This window comes from Octodon degus, unplaced genomic scaffold (genome assembly GCF_000260255.1).
Source record: "Octodon degus isolate 3935 unplaced genomic scaffold, OctDeg1.0 scaffold00040, whole genome shotgun sequence".
Taxonomy (NCBI): domain Eukaryota; kingdom Metazoa; phylum Chordata; class Mammalia; order Rodentia; family Octodontidae; genus Octodon; species Octodon degus.
In genome coordinates, this window is record NW_004524616.1 from 16954032 (window position 1) to 16979329 (window position 25298).

The window sequence follows — 25298 nt, forward strand, 5'->3', positions numbered from 1 at the left end:
TATATAAATTTACACATGACTATTTTCCTCTTTGTAGTTTTTCCTCATTAATTTTAAATATCATTTCCATCCTTTTTGTCCTTTTATCCTCTCTATACTATGATACAGATTTTAGCGTGCTGATGTATGTACTTCCTGGTTTGCTAATTTTTTTTGGGGGGGGGAGCGGAAGCGGGTATTGAACTCAGGCCCTTGCGCTTGCAAGGGAAGCGCTTATTCTGCCGACCTATCTCCCCGGCTGGTTTGATAAATTTAATCATTCATCGGGCAAGCATTTATAGAGCATGTACACTGCAGAAATAGGTATATAAATAAAGGAAAACAAACATGTATTCCAAGAATAGAAAGCATCCGATTATGCAACGAATAGACACCAGGATAAAGTTGAGTTAGAAAAAAATTTCTTTTAAAGATCAAACTGTAGCTGTTGTCAAGATTCTTGGCTGTCAGCTAAGTGGAAATTTTTTTATATAACTGATTTCCTGTCATTTCGGTAATCCAAGTCAAAATTAGACAATTAGACATGAATCTAAAGGTGTTTTCTGGGTATTCCCAAGGATATCTAGCGTATGATTCGGTAAAGGGAGTTTCAGGTAGCAAAGCGAGACCCTCCAAGAAGATTCTCCAGGCCCATCCCCGGTCCTCTACCCTCCACCCGCCCCGGACACCGATCACATGCCCGCTGGAAAGACGCAAAAGAGCTGGTTCTGAGAACCCCAAGATCAGCCACACAGGTTCTGCAACCCGGCGCTCACCTCGTTACTGAGATTCAGAGTTACCGGAGGCGCCATATTCTGCAGATCACGGAAGCGGATCCGCCGTAGGAGCACGAGAACTGCGTCTACCGCAGCTCCGTCGCCACGCCCCTCGACGGCGGCCTCTTCTGGCCAAAACTAATCCGCCTTCTGTGAGTGCTGTGGCCTGAATAAAATATAGGCTGATAGGTGAAGAGGCGAACCGGAAACGAGAACTTCCGGCGGTGACAGTGACGTACTGAAATTTAGCTTCCTGTGTAAACGAGGTGCGGGTGTGTAACCTAGCTAATGCGTGTTTAAGCTGTTCCGAGTGTTTGATTTTATTTTTGCCCTACACACTGGGCCTGCTGACCTAAGCCCTCCCTCCTTTTTTTTCCTCCGAAAGAGGGTAAACATTTCTTTCCTTTTTTTTTTTTTTTTTTTTTTTTTTTTGGCGGAACCGAGGATTGAAATCAGGTCCTTGCGCTTGTTAGGAAAGTGCTTATTCCACTGAACCATCTCCCGGGCCCCAATGGGTAAACATTTCTGTGAAAGGGTCAGTTTCTGCTGATTTTTTAAATTTGATCATTGTAAAGATTTCTACACTTTGAACAAGCTCATTATTTTGTTCCTGTTCAGCCGAGACGTGGTTATTCCCACCACGTTATAAAAAGTTAAAGTTAGAAAACAAAACATTGGTTGATTTCCCACATGGGGGGTGAAAGTAGGAAAATCACTATGAGTCTGATTTGTGTAGTAAGACCCTGTAGACTCTGTAGTAAAAATACATGAAAAAAACCACAAAAAAAAAAAAAAAAGCCTAATTGTTTTGGCTATTTTTTCCAGAACTATATTGAACTACCCGCCAAAAAAAACCCAAAAAAGTTTTTCTGCATCTATTGAGATGATCATGTGGCTTTTGTATTTGACTCTGTTGATATGGTGTATTACATTTATAGATTTGCATATGTTGAACTATCCCTGCAATATTGGGATAATTCCCACCTGGTCATGGGTTCAAATCTTGATGATTTGCCATGCTTTATTTGATAGTATTTTATTGAGGACTTTTGTATCTAGGTTTATGAGGGAGATTGGCCTATTGCTTCCTTTGTTGGTTGGATTTTTCTCTGATTTTGGTATCAGTATAATACTTGCCCCCCGAAATGAATTGGAAAGTATTGCTCCCTTTGCAATGTCATTGAAGAATGTAATGGGATTAATTAGTGCATTGGGGTTAAATCTTCTCTAAATTTCTTGTGAAATTCAGTTTTGAATCCAGCAGAACCTGGGCTTTTCTTTGTCGTTAAGTTTTTTATTACAGTTTCAGTTTCATTGACTGATACTGTATCATTCAGAATTTTTATATCTTCTTGTTTCAGTTTTGGTAATTTATATCTTTGTAGGAATCTTTTTCATTTCTTCTGTGTTTTCTCTCCTGTGAGAGTAATAATTTTTGCAGTAGTTATTGTTGATTTTCTGAATTTCCATAGGATCTGTAGTAATTTCACCCTTTTTATTTTTTATTGCTTGAATTTGGGTTTTTTTATTTTTAAATGAGTTTGGACAGGGGTTTAATCAGTTTTTTAATCTTTCAAAGAACCACCTCTTTGATTCACTGATTCTTTGGGCGTTTTGGTCTCAATTGTATTAATTTTTACTCTGAGCTTTATAAATTTCCTCCCATCTTTGAGCTTTGGGCTTGGGGCTTAATTTGCTGTTCTTTTTCTAGATGCTTGAGGTGCAGCATTAGGGTATGTATTTATTCCTGTTCTGTTTTCATGATGTGTAAGTTCGCTGTTATAAATTTCCTTCTGAGAACTGCTTTCATTGCATCCCACTAATTCTGGTAATTTATGTTTTAATTTTTGTTGGATTAAAGATTGTTGGGAGCCATGGAAACTGGAAAATTGACAAATGTGTAAAAGCAGGACTAGGCCTCAGTGCCTAAAGCAGTTAAGCTACCTCAGTCCTGAGAAAAACATTCTGACTGGTTAATGTCAGGTACTAGTCACTAGTCAACCTTGTGTCATGTGTTAAGTAACTTTGTAAGGATATAAAGGTACTTTCATACTATTGCTCTGTGGGTCGTTTTGTTGTAGGCAACTGAATTAGATAGAAATATTATAGGCAGTAAGACAGAGCCAGGCCCTCAAGGAAACAAGATGGAAGACAAGATGACTTTGCAATTTGGAGGAGACAGACACTCCCATATGGGCCAGACCTCAAGACCAAGACAAAAAAGGAAACAGAGCTACACACTTCCCTAGAGAATGGGCATGAATCTGGGACAAGGTCTCTTCCTGTACCCCCACGAGGAAGAGACCCTGTCCCAGATTCATGCCCACTTGCTATGTGACTCGCTTCCCCATTTGGTACTGGATTTAAACAATTTTATCTGAGCAATGGTGCTTGTAATCTCATAGTTTTGTCCCACCTCACGCCCACCTAAGTGAGTTCCAATGTCTTCTTCACCACCTTAGACATGCCTCATCACATGGTTTTCCTCTATAAAAGTCTCTGGAAGAGACAGCTTCCTGGGGACCACCTAGTCGGGGCTCCACCCTCCCGTCCTCTCAGGCAGGAGCTTTCTTTCCCCCGATAAATATATTTTGTTCATAACCTCTGTTCTTAAAATTCATTCTTCAGTTTTAGAGAACACAAACTCATCTCAGGTACCTCTCAGGTTGGGAGATCATTTTCCCCTATATCATCTACCCCAAGATCATTTGTTCCCTGTGTCAGTTTCACCAACCAGACAGATGAGCTACCACCTAACCTAGCTGTTGTCTTCTTGTCTATATTTTCCTCATTCCTGCTGATATTTCTTCCTGGGTACCACAGATCACACTGAGAGACCAAACAATCCCAACATTTGGCACCCAAGCAGGACATCCAGTATGAGTTAAGTATGGGCAGCAGGAACACTTCCACCCATAAGGGAGGGAAGTGAATTGGTTAGAGCCAGTATTCAGCACAGGCATACATTGGAACTGGCACATTAGGTATAAAACTTGGGGGTCAAAGCTCACTGGGGCCAGAAATGGACTCATTAGAGCCAAAGGGAAAAATGATCTTAAAAAGAGAAATAGGTTTGAGAGAAGTCAAAAAGGCAAAAGTTATATTGAGTTAAAAACTGGACAAATAGCAGAGGCCGAGGGTTCCATCCTTGACCTGCCATGCTGGCCCCACCCCTGGAGCCTACTGAGACCTCCATTGAGACTGGGAGTGGTGTCACATGCCTGTAATCCCAGTGCTTGGGAGGCTGAAAATCAGGAAGGATCACTACAAGTCTGATCTGTGTAGTGAGACCCTGTAGACCCTGTACTAAGTACATGAAAAAATAATAATAATGGGACAAATAGAGTGTCAAGAATCAGAGATATATGGATGTTGAAGTGGTTGTGGCATGCTTGATTCCTGTATTTACTTTTGTTTTCTAGATTGTGGTTAGAAGGGGTTTTTCAAACACAAAGGATTTAGATCACAGCTGTTCTTTAAAATCAAGTCCTGAGCAAGAACAGGACACAGAGGAGGGAGCTATGGCAACCAAAAGAATAGAGTTTATATGTGCTGCCAGATAACTCAAGCAAAGCACAGGGACTGGGTTGTTTCCTCGGTGTGTTGTGCCGGCTCCATCCCCGGGGCAAGCTGAGACTGTGATTGAGACTGGGTGTGGTAATAGGGGCCTGTCATCCCAGCTCTTGGGAGGCTGAAAACAGGAGGATCACTGAGTCTGATCTATGTAGTGAGATTCTGTAGACCCTGTACTAAATGCATTTTAAAAAAAAGAAATATCAGAGAAGAATAGAGCTTAAACCCTTTAGCCTTGCTCTATCAAATAAGGAAAGAGCAATGGGAGGATGAAAGGGATCCTTCCCCACCAGAGAAGTCTTTCCCCCAAAATTGCATTTCTCAACATTGGGTGGTTTTTAGGGAGCCACAGATTGCAGTCCCAGCCATGGCATCTCAGAGAAATTTTGCTGAGTCACAGATCCAAACTTGTGCCTCTAGGCCAATTTCCTTGTAGAGCCAATTTCTTTATCTCTCTTGCAATTGACACTAAAAGAAGCCAAATAAGCAGTGAGTCCCTGGAGTGTTTTCAACATATCTAAGTTCAAGTCCCTAATAATCTGGGACAAGTTCTATATCTTCATGAAGCTGTACCTTTTAAAACCTTAAAAGAATTAAAACAACCTGTGGCTACCTAGGGTCCTACTACTTCCTTTATCTTGAGTTTAGTAGAAATGTTAAGATAACAGATTATGGCTCCCAATAATTAAAAAGGAATAGCTAAAGTGTATTTGAATCTAGGAGATTATTTATCGTGGAAAGGAAATTTCTTTGAATATTGCAAAGACCAGGCAGCTCAAAATGCCATTCACAACACAGCCATTACAAAAGATAGCTATCACTGGGATCTGGAGGGAACTTCCTTCTAAGGTTGAGGCATTCCTTAATTTGTAGCATAGCCATTATCTATCTTTTCAGTAAAACCTTCCAATCTACATACAAGATGTAGACTGAGGGTACCATTGGAAAAGTGAATGTAGATCTAAAACTGCTGTGGAATGTCGGCCCATTCAGGGAAACTTCCATTGGGGCCTGCCTTGGGTCCCATCAAATAATAGAGGTGCTTTCCCCTCCCTGCCACATGTGTCTCTGACCTCTGGCCAGCAATAACTGACAGTGGAGGCTTGCACCTCAGTTCCTCCTCCAGATTCCTATTAACCCCTGAAATGGGGCCCCAAATTATTCTATGCCTCAGGGTACAGTGGGACTCCTCTAGGCTACAGCAGTCTCACTTTTTTTTTTTCATTTATGTATTTAATACAGGGTCTCACTATGCAGCTTGGATTTGTAAGTGATCCTTCTGTTTTCAGCCTCCCCAGCCCTGGGATTATAGGCATGTGTGCCACCATGCTGGGACTGGTTTGCTGGTTCAGCACAGAGCTGGCACAGCATATGGGACTTGGGATTGAACCCTGGTCCCTGTGCTTGTCAAAACAGGCACTTAGGAAGCTTAGCTATCTTGCTGGCCAGCAGTCTCACTTTGAAAGATCTCCAGGTTTTACCTGGAGTCATCCATGCTGATTATATAGGAGAAATCAAGGTTATTATTCAATCTACCCAAACCATTGATTGAATCACCCCAGATACTCCTGTTGCTTAATTGGTTATTTTTCTCTTGGCAAAAATTGAAAAGCTTATAAATAATAGAAAGCAATTTAAGGGTTTTGGATCTTCTCACACTGATAGGTTATGGCCCTAGTATGAATTGCTGAATTATTATGGTGATTGCCTGATATGGCTAAAGCCCTTAAAACAACAGCTTATCTTTCCAAAGACCACTTCCTCCTTCTTCCCCACTCCAGCCCTGGGTACAACTTCCTTTGACCTTTCCTGCCCACACAAGAGAGCCTCCAATCAACTCCTTCTGTCACTAAACCTGGCCCTTAAGCTCTGCCTCTAGTGAAAGTCTATAAAGTTTTAGGCTCCCTGTCGCAGGTCAGAGGATGTGCCCATCTCCCTGCCCTTGGTCCTCTCTGCATGTGTTGAGAGTTAATAAAGGCTTTTCCTTCCCCTTTTCTGCTTCTCTGCTGTGTTGCCCACTGCCGCCACCATCGCTATTGCTTCTAAAACTTATCACATACCTGTTTAGTTCAACAGATTAAACAAAATTGCCTGGGATGGAATTTTCTGTTCAAGGAAAAATATGTAAAGAACTTTTCAGAGTTGAGTGCTAACCCTTACACTATGGAACCTCCTTGTAAAGGGTTTTTCAAATGCAAGTTTGGCCTCAGCAGGGCAAACAAATGTGCTGGATTACTGACCTGGAGGGATGGAATGTACACAAAGTACCATTCCTCTAGGGCCTCTCAAAAAAGTAAGAAATAGAGTGGTTCTCTATCTCCATTACCACTGACACTAGAAACCTTTTACATTTTCCCCTTAAGGTGCTGAATTTACAAAGTTGTTTCCATCCTAAAGATAAGTTTGCTTTAAAAAAAAAAAAAGACGTATTTCTGAAGATTTACAATAATAAGAATATTTTAAAAGATTACTTAAAATTCTTTAATTTCCTAGTAAGTTTGTTTGCTTGTTTTACAGTCCTAATTTTATCTGGTAGAAAGAAGTTTTGAGGACTCTTAGCTTGTCGAGGACAGTAACTGAGGCCCAGTGTCTGCTCCTGCTCCTTTCACCCCCTGACCCCAAGCCATCATGCATGAGTGCATCTCCGTTCATGTTGGCCAGGCTGGTGTTCAAATTGGTAATGCCTGCTGGGAACTCTACTGCCTTTAACATGGCATCCATCCTGATGGCCAGATGCCAAGTGACAAGACCACTGGGGGCAGAGATGACTCCTGTAACACCTTCTTCAGTGAGACTGGTGCTAGCAAACATGTGCCTATGGCAGGGTTTGTAGACCTAGAACCCACAGTCATTAATAAGTGTTTACTGGTACCTACCACCAGTTCTTCTACTCTGACCAGCTCATCACTAGCAAGGAAGATGTTGCCAACAACTATGTCCATGGGCACTACACCATTGACAAATCATTGACCTCATCTTGGACCAAATTCAGAATCTGACCAGTGTACAGGTCTTCAGGGCTTCCTGGTTTTCCACAGCTTTGGTGGGGGCACTGGTCTGGCTTCACCTCCCTGCTGATGGAATGTCTGTCGACTACGGCAAGAAGTCCAAGCTTGATTTCTCCATTTACCCAGCCCCCCAGCTCTCCACAGCTGTAGTAGATCCCTACAACTCCATCCTCACCATCCAGACCACCCTTGAGCACTCTGATTGTGCCTTCCTGGTTGACAATGAGGCCATCTATGACATCTGTCATAGAAACCTCAATATTGAGTGCCCCACCTTCACTAACCTAAACTGCCGTGTTAGCCAGATTGTGTCTTCCATCATTGCTTCCCACAGATTTGATGGAGCCCTGAATGTGGATCTGACAGAATTCCAGATCAACATGGCGCCCTATCCCTGTATCCACTTCCCTCTGTCCACATATGCCCCTGTCATCTCTGCTGAGAAAGCCTACCATGAACAGCTTTCTGTAGCAGAGATCACCAATGCCTGCTTTGAACTAGCCAACCAGATGGTGAAATGTGACCCTCACCATGGTAAATACATGGCTTGCTGCCTGTTTTACCATGGTAATGTGGTCCCCAAAGATGTCAATGCTGCCATTGCCACCTTCAAGACCAAGCGCAGCATCCAGTGTGTGGACTGGTGTCCCACTGGCTTCAAAATGGGCATTAATTACCAGCCTCCCACTGCAGTGCCTGGTGGAGACCTGGCTAAGGTACAGCAGGCTATGTGCATGCTGAGCAACACCACAGCCATCGCTGAGGCCTGGGCTCACCTGGATCACAAATTTGATCTGATGTATGCCAAGTGTGCCTTTGTTCACTGGTATGTGGGTAAGGGAATGGAGGAAGGGGAGTTTTCGGAGGCCTAGGAGGATATGGCTGCCCTCAAGAAGGATTATGAGGAGGTTGGTGTGGATTTTCTGTGGAAGGAGAGAGTGAGGAGGAAGGAGAGGAATATTAGTTATGCATTCCCTTCAGCCCTGCACCATGTCACACTCTCAGAATTTGAGCTTCAGTGGAGCTAACAATCGCTAAGCTTTTCTGGTGGCATCATCTTTTCTTGATCATGTCTGATCTTCTGTGATCATGTCTTTTCCAAGTGTACCTCTGGTTTTTCCATCATGTCTCAGAGTAAATGCTTTAAGAAAAAAAAAACTTTGATATTTTGCAAACAAGTACAGAGGTTTGGAGCATAATCTAAAACCCATGGGGTTTAAACAGTCACTTGATTTTGACAGCCCATTTAAATGGTGGTAGGCCTAGTAGTGGCCTCCAAAGGGGTACAAGCTGTAATAACTTCTTCATATTTTGGCCATCTTATTAAACAGAGACAAATTGTGCCCCAAGCTATTCAGGTCCAGGTTAAACATCTTATTATCCAAAATGATTTTCAGACTTTACTTGGTAATAATAATTGACTCTGCCCTACTCTTAAACTAACTACTCATGATTTAAGTCTTTTCTTTGGCATTCTTAAGGGACACACAGCCACTACTTCTAAAAGAACACTTGCACCAGAAGCTAAAACAGCCTTAGACAAAGTTAATCAGGCTCTTTCTAATGCTCAGCTCTCTAGAGTTGACACATCTTTGCCAATGCTTTTAATTATTTTCCCAACTCAGTATGTGCCCACTGGAGTTCTTTGGCATTCACATGGCCCCTTACAATGACTGTATGTGCTACATCCTTCACATAAATCTGTTACTCCCCTTCATGACACTGTGGCAAAACTGATTGCACATGTATGAATCTGTGCAATTTAGCTCCTTGGTCATGAGGTGCAAACTATCATTTTTCCCTCTTCTTCAGTTTAACAAAAATGGTGATGCAATTTTTTTCCTTTAAGCAGTCTGCACTGGGTAACTTCCCTGGTGTTATTGATTACCATTATCCTTCAGATAAATTAATGCAATTTGCTTCTCTTACACCCTTTGCCATCCCTTCAAAAATAAGTTAAAAGTGCTGGTGAGATAGCTTAGCAGACTAAGCACCTGCTTAGGCAAATTCAGGGACCAGAGTTTGATCCCTGGCACTACATGACATGCTGGCCCCATCCACCAGCATGCTGAGCTGGTGACCTAGTCCAGGCATGGTGGTGCACACCTGTCTATGAGCCCAAACTTTGTAGTGAGACCCTGCACAAAATACAAAAAAAAGTTCAAGGGCTGGCCAAATAGCTCAGTTGATTAAAGCACCTGCAAGCAGGCTCAGGGCCTGAGGGTTCAATCCCCTGGCCCCGCCCCCAGGGCATGCTGAGATGACAATTGAGACTGGGCATGGTCGCGCACGCCTGTAATTCCAGCTCTTGGGAGGCTGTAAACAGGCAGATCACTAAGAATCCGATCTAGTAATGAGACCCTGAACACCATGCAGACCCTTTCTTAAGATGCAGAAAAATAAAAGTTCAGTCCTTATAGCCAGGGGCATTTCCATCTTCCTGGATGGATTGGTTTCAGGTCGAGGAGGTTACTTAACCACCTCTTCCAGAATACAGGACATAGGTTTCTCTTCTCACAAAAGACTTAATTATAGGCAGTCACATGGGCATTGAAAGATCATTCATCCACTCCTATCAGCCTCTTTCCAGGCAGTGCTTATGTCCGTGATGTATGGTATATTGAAACTGCCACTCTATGCACTGGTCAGGAAGATCTTTTTCATTTACTTCACACTATCCATATTGTCATACAGTAATGTCATGTTCCCTGTTTTATGGGTCATATTCACTGTTATTATCAATTGTCAGGATCTCTCACTGAAGGGAAAGCTGTTCTAGACAGATTGCTGGGTACTATGACTGTTACTCCTTCAGATTCTATTCAACAAATTTCTGTGTCCCATGCCACCTTTCATCAAAATGCTTCTGCCTTATGTAAACAGTTTCATTTGACCAGAGAATAGACCTGGGAAATTGTTAAACAATGTTCTTCATGCATAACACATCTACCCTCACCTCCTGTTTCAGCCTCCCCAGTGCTGGGATTACAGGCATGCAACACTATGCCTGGACTCTCCAAATAATTTTTGAGAAGTAAAAATTTTCTAAGTATGCAGGCATATTATAGAATAATATGACTCTCTCTCTCTCTCTCTCTCTCTCTCTCTCTCTCTCTCTCTCTCTCTCTCTTTTGGTGATGCCAGGGATTGGACTCAGGATATGGCACTTGCCAGGCAAGCACTTATTCCACTGAGCTATCTTCCCACCGCACCCCTTTTGTTTTTCTGGTGGCACCAGGGGTCGAACTCAGGATCTTGCACTTGTGAGGCAAGTACTTACTCTATTGAGCTATCTCCCTGGCCCCCACTGGTGTTTATAACATTCTATTTTATTCTTGTTTTTGATAGAACTTCCAAAACAGTGTTGTGCAATGATGTTATTGCAAAGTGTAGCTTGTTCTTTAATGAGTTGATTTAATATTTCACCATTTGAAATAGTGTTGTTATAATGAATAGCTAAATTTAGATAGATTTTTTTCCCCTAGAGGGTTTTTTGAGAGAGACTTGGAAAGTATTGCCAACTAATCTCCATTAAGAAGTAGTTGCTCGAATTTCTCTTTTACTTTTTAAATTTGATTATATGGTTTTTTTTGAAATAATACAAAATAGTAAAAAGAAACATTAGAAATGATACAAAATTTCATTAAACAAAGTAATAGGAATTCAATGTTGCTGTATTACATGATGTTGCCTTCAAATTAGTTGTTTAGGTTACCAGATATAAACCAGCAAAATTGGTTGAAGACAAAGCAAAGGAAAACAATACAGTGAAAAAAGTATAAGAAATTAAAAAAAGAAAAATAAGAATAAAAAGAAAAAAAAATTAAGCATCAGCTTCTCCTTTCAGTAGACCAGCAGAAATCAGTACAATTATCCAAACTATCCTGCATATATACTTAAATATATGTTTTCCTCTTCTTTCTTTTGTCGTTTTCCTCGTTCCAGTTTTTCCTTCCCATTGAACAAATTCTTTTCCTTTTACAGCATCTATTGTACCTTTCAGATTTTATTCACTCTTTCAGGTTTTCACACTAGTGAGGCAATGCAATGTATGCACGTATGGGTCTGATTTATTTTACTTACCAATACAGTCTTTAGTTGCATCCATTTATCAAACTTATCTTTTATATAACTGAGTAATACTCCATTGTGTAAAAATACCACATCTTTTTTTTATTGATTTCTCAGTTAATGGACATTTGGGTTGTTTCCAAGATTTAGCTATGACAAATTGTGCTGCTATAAAGGGGGGTGCATATATATCACTGTGGTATTGATCATATTATTTTTCTCTTGAAGTTATTTTCCTATTTACGTTCTATTTTTGTTGTAACTATTAGAAAATTGCAGACCTTATTACACCTTTTTCTTGAAGGAATGGGTGATAAAGATGCTGTGGAGAATTCTGTCATTTTCTTAAGTGTGTCCTTCATAGTTCTCAATACTTAAACTATATTAATAATTTAATTTACGAGAGTTTGATCCACAATCAAGAATAAGACAAATGAATTTTTGCTATTCTGGCTATTCACTTTCAATCTTCTATCCTTTGGGTGGCAGTATTGTTCTCTGCACTGAGGCATCCATCTAAAATTTGGTTAAGTCACTGAGCTAATATCTTTACTAGGTAAGTCCTTTGATAGGAGTTTTTGCCAAAATTTCATCTGAATTTTTATAGAATGTTTTGATTGGATTTACTTTATACCTCTTAGAGATCTAAATAAGCCTAGGCATTTTGATTTTAATATATTGAAACTGCAAATTAATGTCAGGCAAGTTTTACAAAATTTTAAGCAAGGGATCTAACACTTCCTTAGCAATTTGGCATTTAGGCTCAGATGTTTGGCTCTGGATCATTTGTTCTGATGCCAATTTCAATTCTGCCTATAGCTATGTGCTCTTGACAAAACTATGTAAGCTCCTTGTGCCAAGGTGTCTTTATTTATTAAAAGTGGGAATGATTGTCCTATTGGGATGATTAAATAAGAACACAGTTATACTTCTTGATAAATGTTTAAACTGCTCTTATTCTGCTTAGGCAGAGGGCAGTGGCTGGGGTTCGAGCCCCAGCATGCCAGCCCTGCCTGTGGGGCATGCTGAGACAATGATTGAGACTGGACATGGTAGTTTGCACCTATAATCCCAGTGTTTGAGAGGCTGAAAACAGGAGGATCACTATGAGTCTGATCTGTGTAGCGAGACTCTGTAGGCCTTGTCTTAAATACATAAAATTTTTCAAAAAATAAAAATAAACTGCTCTTATTTTTATTCATTTCATCTAGACAGTAACTTTGTAAGTTAGTCATGGTATGTATGAGGGATTAATGTTTCTCAGATATGTTTAAGATCACACAGGTAGTAAGAGGAGTCCATGTGTCTTTACAAAAAATTACCTGTTAGGATTTAATCACAACACTATAATATGGATATATTAGTTACATTAATAATTTGTGATATCCATGCTTTCTCATTCACCTAATTATTTATTGAAAGTTTAGTAATTAATGAGCTAATTCACTTTATAAACTATAAATCCCTTCAGATGTTTTGTTAATCATTGGCAAAAATGTTTTTAAATGCCTACTTCACCTCTGTGAACCACCACACCCAATCTCAGTTGCTGCCTCAGCACCTCTGGAGCGGGGCCAGCACAGCACACCGGGTATTGAACTCTGGCAGTTGTGTCTGCCTAAGGAAGTGCTTTAATCCACTGAGCTATTTGGCCGGCCCTGGTAGTAGATTTTAAAAGAATTGTGTGAATATTCAATTCCCAAATATAGAATATGTATTTCTTTAAAACACACCAAAGTGTTTTAAAATTTTTTTTATTTATACCTTGGACTGAGTCTTACAGATAGCAAAAGTTGTTTTTGTAGAGGGAAACACAGTTCTTGATCATCATGTCATATATGTCAAAAATCTAAAATAGAATACAAGTAGAAAAAATAAAAAATCATTGAATAACTGTACTGAAAAGGAAATATAAATGCTGTGTATAAACTTTATAATTTGAACAGTAATATGTTATGAGAAACTTACAGTAGTATCTAGAGTACTATATTTAAAAGTTTGATTTTACTACATTATGATTATTAAAAATGAATTCAATAAAGTATAATTCAATTGAATAAGAATACAAGCATATTAAATATACATTTACTCAAATTACAAATAAATTGCTATCCAAAAAGCAGAAGTATTAAAAATACAAATAAACAAAAATCCTAGAGGATCTAACTAAGGAGTCTAATATTTTTTGAAAATGATTTTAAAATATTTAATAATTTTTGTTACTTTTGTTACAGGGTCCCACCATGCAGCTTGGACTCATAATGACCTTCCTGTTTTCAGCCGACTCAGTGGTGGGATTACAGGCATGTGCTTAGTGACTGGCTCAGGGCATCTGAGAGCAGAGACACACAGCATGTGATGTGAGGGATCAAACCCTGGTCCCTGCACTTGCCTAAGTAGGTGCTTAGTCTGATGAACTATCTTGCTGGCCCTATATTTGTTAAATATTAAGAACAAAGTAGGAATCACAAATAGGTTCTCCAGGCAGTATGACATGGTGATCAAGAACTGTGTAGAAATTGAGAGGCTGCAATTGTAAGTACCTGTTAATACATTTGTAGATAATGTTTGGATTCTCTAAGTCCAATGTTTTAAGGATTACCCTGACATGCCCTTAAACTGTGCTATTTATCTTATAGCACTGGTTAAGTCTTATTCTCAAATGCAGTTATTCATAAAAGCAAGATGAGACAAGATAGAAGGAAGAAAAGAGCAAAAAGAATAGGGAGGATAGAGAGTCAAAGATAAGAAGGAAGAAACATTAAAAGGGAATCAGGTCAAAGGGGAAACCTTTGAAATCTGAATTATAATAATCAGTCAATACCAACAAAGAAATAAGATTCCACATAAAAAAAGGCTTTGCCAGTCCTGAAACCAGATGTGGTGGCACATATCTATAATCCCTGAGCTGGGGAGACTGAGACTGGAGAACCACTAGGGAAACACACACTCCACCTTCAAAGACTATCACCAGCACCTCAGCTAGACCAATATACATTGCTTAAGGCCAATTGAAAAGAAAAACAGAAGACCTAGCCAGCTTTGTACATATCAATACAAGGAAATAGGGCTAGGCTCAGTCAAAATGGAGACAGCTGCTCTTCTTTCAAGGAGAGCTGCTCAGGTGGTCCTCCACAAACTGTTAGTAATTAACTGTATGCTTTTTTATTCCATATGCATCTATGTCTTTCAGAAATGCAGTGTGTTTCACTTGATAGAGGTTACAAGTGTATAGGAAAGGAATAAATTACTTCAGAATCAGTATATTATAGAGTTAACCACTTACCGGTCCAATTATTTAAATACAGAATGATCAAAAATTGAATATTTTTGTAAATTTTTATAAGATAATATAACATAAAATGTAAAAACAAAAATTGTATCAAGGTTATTCAGTAATTTTTTTCTATAAGTTGTATCTTAAAGCATTCAACATTGATCAAATGATGCTTGGGATAGTATGTACATAAACAACACACTATCTAATAATGGTTAAACCATAGGAATAGCCTCACTGTGTTGATATCTCTAACTCTCTGACAATAGAAAAAAAATGCCAGGCATGGTGGTGCATGCTTCATCCCAGCACTTGGAAGGCTAATGCAGGAAAACCATTTTAAGTTCAAGGCCAGCCTGAATTAGAGCAAGGCTCTGTCTCAAAAGTCCTATTAAGGACAATAACAATTATGAACTTAATAGTACTTGATTTTAATGAATAGTAATCATAGAAGGGAATTGAAATGTGTTATATACATATACCCATCCCCTACAATGAATGCAATCATTATATACTGCCAGCGTGTTCTGATAATGGGAAAAGATAAATTCTTTTGACAATTACTAATATTTTAAGTCACTCAAATGTTTTGTGTTTATTAATAAATAAACTACCTCCTACTTTTGTGTGTTTGGGAATTGAATCCAAGGGATTTACACTGAACTATGTCCATAGCCCTTTTTATTCATTAATTTATTTTCATTTTTATTTATTGTTTATTTTGAGATAAGATCTCACTACATTTTCCAGACTGGGCTTGAATTCAAGGTCCTCCTAGCCCAACCAGAGGTGCTTGTATTATAAGACTGTGCCTGGCTTATTCCTACCTGTGCTTACCCACCATTTCTGGTTTACTCCTATTTTATAAGATTGCTTTATAAAGTTTTATATGGAAGAATTTAAAAATAAATAATTTGGGGAATTACTTTTTTAAAGAATAATAGATTTTTGTCGTGTTCCAGTTGTCCTTCCCAGTGGTTCTGTCAACTGGTAACTGGGAATGGAGTGTAGTTCCTCTGGATCTCTGTTACTTCTTAACCTCCAAAATAATCTTACACAAAAGTACAGGAAGACATAAAATTATATTTAAAAGCACTACTTTGTCACCATAGATGATGTACTTTGAAACTGAATTATTGCTCAAAATATAAATATGAAAACAGGGCCAGGGAGATAGCTCAGTGGAATAAGTGCTTGCTTTGCAAGCACAAGGTCCTGAGTTTGATTCCCTGTTACCACAAAAAAAAAGAAAGAAAGAAAAGAAAAAAGAAAAAAAAAGAAAACAATTGTTACAAGATGAGCTTTCCTAAGTTTGGTATGCTTCTTGCCTGTATGTTCAAACTTAAAATGCCCTCTACATTCCTTCACTGAAACAGCTTCATAACTATTACTTTAAGGGTGCTCAGTGATACCTATCCAAACTTTATTTGTTGTGAAAATATCATTTATCTCTTAAGTCCACATCTGTGTTTCCACCATTAGCCCCCAGAATGATAGTTAACAGTTGAGTCTCAATGTGATAGAAAAGGTCAGTGTAACCGGTGTTGGAATGATGAGCAGCAACCAAGGGCAAGGCGGCTCTCTAGAATGTGCTTGTAAGTAAATTTTAGGTTATAAAAACAAGCACAGTGTATTGTTACGAGTCATCATGACTAGAAGTCACATACCCTCATTGGAAAGTGCTGCTCTGGACAGTCTGTTCCTGGAGGTATGTGAAAGGCAGACGGAGCAAGAAGATATGGCAGGACATGTTCTAGTTCTGTCATCTTCTCTCTCTGGCTGATTCATATGGGATTCAGTGGTCATCAGTGGATGCAAACAGAACTGATTAAGCTATTTTCACATAAATAGGCTTTTATTCATTGTACAAGCATAAGAGGAACCATGAATTTTAGAGATGATTTACTTACCACTTAGATCAGGAAATTACTATAGACTTTCATTCATTTTCAAGTGAAGGTACTTGATGAGTTTTACCTGCAGTAGATCCAGTTTCATAGTCTTGGATGGTACTCAGACAGATGTTTTTAATGACTTATTTCTAAAATTTTGAACTTTATATTATTATTATATTGACTTAAGGAAAGAGAACACCTGGTTCCTCATTAATAATATTCTAACCCTTTACAAGGTGTTGTTTGGAGAAAGTAAAAAAAATTATTTCCTAACTTTTTTTTCCTTAAAAAACTTACTTATTTGGGAGGCTGGGGAGATAGCTCAGTAGAATAAGCACTTACTTAGGAAGGGCCTGAGTTCAATCCCTGGTTCTGCCAAAACAAAAAACAAAAAAATACACAAAAAAGAACTTATTTATTTGGAACAGGTCTCACTATGCAGCTCAGACTTGTAGTGACCCTCTTGTCTCAGCCTACCCAGTACTGGGATTACAGGCATGCAACCACTTGGTTTTGAGGCTAGCATGGCATGAGATCTAACTTGGATCCTTATGCTTCCCCGGCAGGTGCTTAGACCACTGAGCTATCTCTCTAGCCCCTGTCTCTCTTAGTACTGTTAACACAATAGGGTTTTTATAGGAATAGGGAAGAAATATGCAGAAAAGTCAATGTATGTTGTAATCACTGCCACTTACCCAGAAGCCTTATGATTACCTTCAAAGGACTCTGCAGCTGTTTTTTTTTTAAATCTATCTATCTATCTATCTATCTATCTATCTATCTATCTATCTATCTATCTCTTTTTAGTACAGGATCTCACTATGCAGCTCACTCATAGTGATTCTCATGTTTCAGCCACCCCAGGGCTGGGATTGCAGGCATATGCCACCATGCATGGCTACAGTATTAGGGATTGAACCTGGGTCCTTGCCTTTGCCAGGCAGGTACTTAGACCCCTGAGCTATCTCCCCAGGCCTCTGCAGCTGTTCTATCTTGTAAGTTGAAGAACCAGGATGCAGCTGAGTCCTTTGGATTTTTTTTAACAAATCATCCTTACACTCATTTACATTTAATTGATTACTCTGTTCCAAGACACTTAATTTGTAACCTCTATCAATTTCTAAGTATTTAGCTAATTCATTTAAAAGGAGGTATGGGCCAACTAATCCCAGTGACCAACTTATCCCAATTATACCTAGAATAATTAGCCTGACTGAACCAATACCAGGCCTCTTAAAAATTATTTTGGATTTATTTAATTTATGAAGAATGCTGATTTAATCCACATTTTTTTTGTTTGTTTGTTTTTTCTGGAAATCTTATTCTCTTTGCTCAACAGAGTGAGTGTAGTCAGCAGGTACATTCTGTCACTGTTCACATTTTATCTTCAATTGTGGAAGTTGCTCAGTAAAGTGATGTTCAAATGATTGGTTGGGAACATTTTTGCTGCTCAGTGTTCTAGGCTTAGTCTTGAAACTGGCCTAGAAAATGCACTTGATTTGATATTTTAGGAATGGGAATAATGAATGGTTTGAAGCAGAGGAGCAGTAGGCATTTTCTCGTTTCTAGGACATTAATTGCTAAACTCTAGAAGAATAAGTATAGGTTTAACTTTGAGTAATTTTGGGAGCTCACTGTTTCAAGATATATGGGGATCAAATAATCAGAGTTGCTCTCAGACTTTTAGAGGTTAGTCTTCTGAATCTTGTTAAATATAATTGCTATAACTAGTTAACATTTTAGACCAGATTTATATTCATAATTAATCTGCTTTAAAATTGAGATTTCATACTCATGTGTTGATAGCAGTATACTTATGAGCTAAATAAAACAAGACCCATATTTTTGTCTTTGTTGTTTTTTTCATTTTGAGATGGCACAGATGAAACTGTATCTTGAGTATAGGGTAATGTTAAAGAGATGAGCTAATTCTTGCTGTATATGAACTTAATCCATTGTCTCTGCTCTTTCCTTTGTGACACTTATTTGTGATCTGTGGGATCAGAATGTAATAATCATAGTCTACTGGTTTGAGGACATGACTTTGTAAAAATTTATTTTTTCAATTTATGTGTTTTCAGACATTGGGTTTTCCTTCCATAAGATATCTCAAACATTTCTCATGATAAATTTAATAAAGGAGATTCAAGCCTGGTCAAATAGCTCAGTGGACTAAAGTGCCTACTTAGGCAGGTACAGGGACTGGGGTTCAATCCCAAGGGTGCTGTGCCAACCCCACGTCGGGGCCTGCTGAGACAGTGATTGAGACTGGGCTTGGTTGTGCATGCCTGTAATTCCAGCTCTTGGGAGGCTGCAAACAGGAGGATCATTATGAATCTGATCTGTGTAGTGAGACCCTGTAGTCCCTGTACTAAATACAAAAAAAAAAAAGGAGACTTGAATTATGAAACTTCAAGAATTTTCACAAATTGCAAATCTGTCAAAATAAATCATTTGGTAAAAGCCTTAGTGACATTAAGTAATCTTCGGAGATTGTGAGTTAAATTAGACTTGAATAAAGGCAAAAGTGTATAGTTTGTCAATTAGGGATAAAGAAGGACATATAAACTTCAAAGCATTGGTATTTTGACTTGTACTATTGTGGTACAGAAAAGAATTTTATTGTATTATTGAGTATTCTATAAGAAAACAGACTTCTCTAAAAACATAGGCAGAAATCACTGCTTTGAAAGTTTACTACATTTCCTACTATATCTCTTTAAAACTAAATCATTTTGAAGAGGTGTGGTCTTCCTTCTGTGTGCATAATTAAGAGTAGTGGACATTTGACAACACAGTTAGTACAAACTCATTTTTCTTTAAATTGTGCTTGTCAAGTGGGGCTATATAATGAGATAGGTAGTCAATGCTCTTGTGCAAAACAGACATATGGCAGGCTTTTAGCAAAGTGACACCTGGCAAGAGATTAGTTTATTCTGTACACATGGCCCCTGGACTCATAGCACCCTCCCTCTTTTAATGTCTAGTAGATTCTACTAAGCAAAACAAGAGGTTAATTTGTAGCCTTACAGAGGTTTCCTATCCTCTATGAATGAAGTCTGAACTGAACCTTCTTAACTGAAAGTTACCTAGTATATTATCAGCCCATACTATTCCTATACTTGGTCTTAAATTTTTCTTCATAAGAATATGGCCTAAGATACAAAGCAAACACAAGTAAAGCCCCTGAAAACCAAAAACTCCTGCTACAGACAGAAATAGTCGATATTGTAGGATGGAGAAAGTGACTATTTTGAGAATCCTAATACTGTTTTGTTTAATTTTAACAGTTTTTTTTTCCTGTACTGGAGATTGAACACAGAACCCTGCACTTGCCAGGCAAGAACTTATTTTACTGAGCTATCTCCCTGGCCCTTAACAGGTATTTTTGAAGAAGGCGTTAGTCCCCATTTCTAAGAAGAAACAAGATAGTTTAGGGCTTTTCCAATAATCACAAACTATCAAGTGACTTTGCTATTTTTCAACCTCAAGTCTGTGAGACCATGTTCTTTATATTCAGTGTTGGCCAGAGCTGTTCACTCACTCTTTCGTTCTGTAATTTCTGATCTGAAGGGAGGATGCTAAAGTCTGCTAACTGATATTATGATTCACTTTCTCTGTAATAAAATACTCTATGAAATATCATAACCATTAACTAAGCAGTTTGTGATTGATGTTGTTTTCTCCTAAAATTAAAAGTGAAGTTTTGCATTTGGTTCATCTTGTTATTTCCAGATATTGCTTATTCATATTTATTTCAGTGTCAGTGGGTACAATACATACAAATTCCTCAAGTGTTTTCTTTCTTTCTTTCTTTCTTTCTTTCTTTCTTTCTTTCTTTCTTTCTTTCTTTCTTTCTTCTTTTTTTGCAGTACCAGGGATTGAACTCAGGACTTTGCCCTTGCCAGGCAGGTGCTTATTCTATTGAGCTATCTCCCTGGCTCTGAGCACTTATATATTTTATGTTTTCTCTACTTTAGCAGGGTAATATCATTAGACATTTTCATCATCTAGAATTGTTCCATCTCTGAAAATTAAATTTTGATTGAACAATGAACAAATGATACCAGTTGCTTATATTGTTTCTTTCAATTTAAGAATAAAAATGATAGAACCCAGGAATGGTGTTGTACACACATTAATCAAGCACTTGGGAGGCTGAGGCAGGAGGATCACTGTGAGCTCAAGGACAGTCTGGGCTACATAGTGCAAGGCTAATCTGAAATACATAGCAAGATTGTCTCAAAACAACAACAGTAGCAACAACAAAAACCAAATACATGGCATGGCTAATCAGGAAAAAGACTATTATTTTTTAACATCTAGGGGCTGGGGAGATGACTCAGTGGAATGAGCACTTGCCTGGCAAGCACAAGGGCCTGAGTTCGATCTCTAGTTCTGAGAAAAAAAAATCCATTGTAGTTGCCACTAGGTAATGACTAAATCTTGGTCAATAACATGTAACCAAAGGTTTGTATAAAACTTTCCCACATGGATTTGGAAGAAGAAATTGCCGTTTGCCCTTCTTTTTTTATTTGACAGAAATTGTAGTATGTGGAATGCTAGCCATCCTTTTGTACTATGGGAAGGAAACTGAACTGAAGATTACTGAAGGGTATAATTGACACTGTATTGTGTCAAGTGCTATACTGGCTCTGAACTCTTCTTGGTTTTATTTTCCATACCTCCACCAAAACAAAAACAAAACAAACAAAAAACCCAAAATATCTCTTCTACTATATTGTTTAATTCAGTATTATTTTGCTTCCTCAAATTCAACAAAACCTAAACCTGATGTATTACTTCCCAAATTCACTGTCAACCTATCCTTCCTGGCCAATCTGGCACTGCCAGGCCTGAACAATTCTTTCACTAGTGCTGCAGCAACAACTTTCTAGGCAATCCAAGAATACTATGCCGGTTTTAGTCCAGAAATCTAGGAATATTAGCCAGGGAGACAGGTCAGTCAAATAAATGTTTGCCTGGCAAGCACAGTGTCCTGAGTTCAATCCCTGGTACTGAAAAAAAAAAACACTAGGAATACATAGATTTTCCAAAGTATACTATTGTAATGGTTGCTATGTTGTGCTCACTTAAAAAGTTTAAAGTTTAACTCAGTAGAAATCCAGGATCCTCCCTTTGTAGCATTCTGATTTTATGAAAAAAAAAAAAAAAAAAAGCATAGAGATGGTGTGGGTGGATAGCCAGTTTATACCATAAATAAGAGGTTGCTCCCCTCTCCTTTAGCTCTTGCTGTGCTTGCTTTCCTCTCTCACCCTACACTGTTGCCCCTGTGCCATGCCACCCTGGCTTACAGCCATCTGATCACAAATTAAGACTACCACAAACTGTGAGCCAAATAAATCTTTCCTTCTTTATTTTTTTTAATTTTGGAAGATTTGAATTCACAAGAAATTCTTGCATCCAATGAAACATTTCAAAAGTAATACATATTTTCACTATTTCATATATACAAATTTTCCTGGGTTATCAAATAATTGTTTTAGTTATCAAATTCTATTACAAGGTCAAGTTTGATAGTTTTGAAATAACAGTATTAAGTCTTTAATGTGCATCTTTTGAAATAAAAAAACACATTCAAGCGAAAGATAGAATTTTCGTTATTACCTTTACATTTTATTACTAGTTCTTTTCAAGTCAATTAAAATTCAGTTCTCAAGACAGCATAAGAATTTGCAAAAATGTTTTGATTTTGTATTTAAATGCAATTAAATTACACTATCTGATCACAGTGACAAATTATTTCTATATTTATCAGCTTTGATCAGACTATGCTTTTAAAAATGTAACAGGATGACACACTTATGAATTCCATCAGCTCCGTTTTTCTATTGTTATCCAGGACTGATGAAGATTTTTGCAAGTCTTTGCATATTAAATCATTTCTTTCTACAAAAAGGTCTCATACCAATCCCACCCTCCAAAGATACAATTTCTCTTCAATGTACACATCAATTGTATGCACGCACATATACCTGTTGCCATGTGTTTTTTTGCAAAACCCACACTGCTTGCTGGGAGCCCACATGGATTTGCCCTCAAATAAAGAGCTATGGTCTGAACCTTCTCTTTTTACAGAAGCTATGTTATCTGGTGTAGGAGTCAATTCCAGTTCCTCGTCTCTGTCCAAGAAGCCAGTATTTGTAATCCCAAAGTTACGTTATTGGAATCCCATCAAGTTGATTCCAATCTACCACTTACAATGCAACCTATGGCAAAAATAAAGACACTGAATTATATTTTCAACCACTGGGGAGTTGAGGGGCTCTAAGCTGAGCCACAAAGATGGTTTCCTGGAACAAAGAGAGCGACCCAGTGCTTCACCTGGTTTTTATTCAGAGGGGGAGTGGCTTGAGGAGGATTGACTGAGAATTGTGGGAAGTGGGTGACTATTGAGAGCTGAGCTAGAAGCGTGGCCCACATTTACCTCTGCCATATGCAGAGAGGATATGCAGAGAGAGTAATCTGCATTATATAGTATCTAATGTTCTGGTGCTTCAGCTTTGATGTAGTCTTTCAAGCCCCAGGAAGTCATGGCCTCTGTCTGGAGGCTCAATCCCAGCTGGTGGCATGGAGCATTAGCTTTACAGTCCTGTCTTGACCCGGCTCACATTAAATAGCAGCAGGTATAGGTTATCAGGTAAACATGCATGCCACCTTCAAAGACTATCACCAGCACCTCAGCTAGACCAATACACATTCCTTAAGACCAAAGGAAGGATAATCGGAAGTCCTAGCCAGCTCTGTACAGAACAATACAAGGAAATAGGGTCAGGCTCAGTCAAAATGGTGACAGTCACTTTTCTTTCAAGGAGAGCTGCTCAGGTGGCCTTCCACAGTCTGGAATGAACAACGGGGGCTCATCCAAAGAAAAATTTCTGTTGCTTCTTCTCTGATGAGGCTACCAGTTCTTCTCAGGTCTTTTTAGTTTCACCTTATCCTCTTCCTTACAGAGCTCAAGGCCAGGGTGTTCTGGCTCTTCTCTCCCATGACTGGTGAACTTCACTGCTGGTGCCTGCTGCCAAGGCTTATGGCATGTTTTTTGGCTGGAATGTAATGAATGTCCCATCTGTGCAAGACTAGGATGACCATGAAGAAGCTAATCACTCAAAGAATGAGTTAAAGGTTTGGGAGTTTGCACTGAATTTTCATCCTGTGATGTTTTTGAATATAGAATGAGCTTGGTTTTTCACAGCCTTAACCCCAGAATTAAAACTTTCAGTCTTGGCTTCCTTACCAACTTTTTTCATCAACTTAATTGGCCTATGGAAATTTTGCTGGGATTCTGGCTCATCATCACTTTTTTTCACACTTTTGACATTGGTTTTGTTATGCGCCATCACATGCCTTGCTGTAACCATTTTCTTCAGAGTATCTGCAATCATTTTTTGCTTAGAAGGAGTTATAGGTTTTGTGAATTTGAATTTGTTTTTTGCGTCTACACGAGAAACACTACTTGACTAGCTGTTTCTATTATTCTGAAGGTTTTCTGTCTCCTGAGACTCCATTTGTATGCTTTCAATAATATTCAACTGTTTTGAATTTTGGTCAGGCACATCGCAAACGGCATTTTGTACAACACTATCTTCTAGGTCAAAAGCATTAGTACCAACCACCTCTAATTCTGATTTACTGAACTCATTGCTCCCTAATAATCTCTGTGTATCATTAGATTCTGTGCCTTCACAACAATCCAGTGGCTCCATCTTATTTCTCTGAAAGGAGTTCTCAGATTTATCAACATCCACAGTATCCAGTTCCAAATTATATTCACTCACTGCATCCACTAAACTAGAAAACCCTCCAGGATTCTTTTCTGTGCTCTCTGCATTTATAAGCACTACATCATCAGAAATACCAGCAGATGATTCAGGTTCCTTAATAATTTGGTCATCCTCATGGGATAATTTTACTATATCCTTTGATTCTTGTTCAAGGTTGTCCTTTGCCCTCCTTTCTTCCATGGCCTTGTCCATTCTACCTGAAATGGAATCAGCCTGCTCATCTTCCTCTTTATCTGAAAACTTAAACGGTCTTGATTTTACGTACCCTCAGAGCTTCATTTTTCATTTCTTCAATTGGAACACAAGTCTCTGAAAGCAGTGGACAATGTAGTCCATGAGATGGCACACTGGCTTCTCCCTGATTAGTACTCTTAGGCCTGGAGTCCAACCCAGCATCATCCCTCCTTTCAAGGCAAGATGATCCTGAAGTCCCCAGTCCTTGGGGCAGTGCTTTAGTCTGTGCAGTGTGGCGGCTGCTCGTCCTGTTCTCCTTCTGGTGCTCAGGTTTCAGTGATGCATGGGCTTCCTCTTTACCCTGGCACCTGTTCAGTGGCTTCACCCCTGCCTTGGGGCAGATACAGTCTTCCCAGATGCTTTTCTTGTGCTACTTAAGGGTGCAGCATTTGAACGCTTGGCTCCATCTTTAATTTTAGATATTAGATATTTTGTCTCAGCAATAAAATAAACCCAAAACAACTGTATGTTTGTTTATATATTTTCTGTTCTAAAATGGCAGGCTTTTCTTGACTTTTTGGAAAATCCTGATCTCTTATTCTTTCTCTCTTTATTTGTTTCTGGAAAATTACAGGTTATCATAGACTAAAATCCAAGAAGAAATTAGCGTTTATTTTTAAATCTTCAGCTAGTTCTTCGACATTTCTATGGTGTCATCCTGGGAAACCAATTAATGCTAA

General features: G+C 38.7%; 1 protein-coding gene and 2 pseudogenes across 1 annotated transcript in view; 1 reads left to right on the forward strand and 2 right to left on the reverse strand.

Annotated features, from left to right (window-relative positions):
- Nucleotides 1-813, reverse strand: part of Srfbp1 (serum response factor binding protein 1) — a 59843-nt gene extending 59030 nt beyond the window's left edge. Inside the window, exon 1 of the mRNA XM_023715323.1 lies at nucleotides 756-813. Within this exon, the coding sequence (XP_023571091.1) occupies nucleotides 756-791 (36 nt within the window). The 5' untranslated portion in view covers nucleotides 792-813. The remainder of the gene's footprint in view (nucleotides 1-755) is intronic.
- A 6143-nt stretch (nucleotides 814-6956) lies between these two features.
- Nucleotides 6957-8300, forward strand: LOC101563243 (annotated as a pseudogene).
- A 14202-nt stretch (nucleotides 8301-22502) lies between these two features.
- Nucleotides 22503-25298, reverse strand: part of LOC105742178 — a 20141-nt pseudogene continuing 17345 nt past the window's right edge.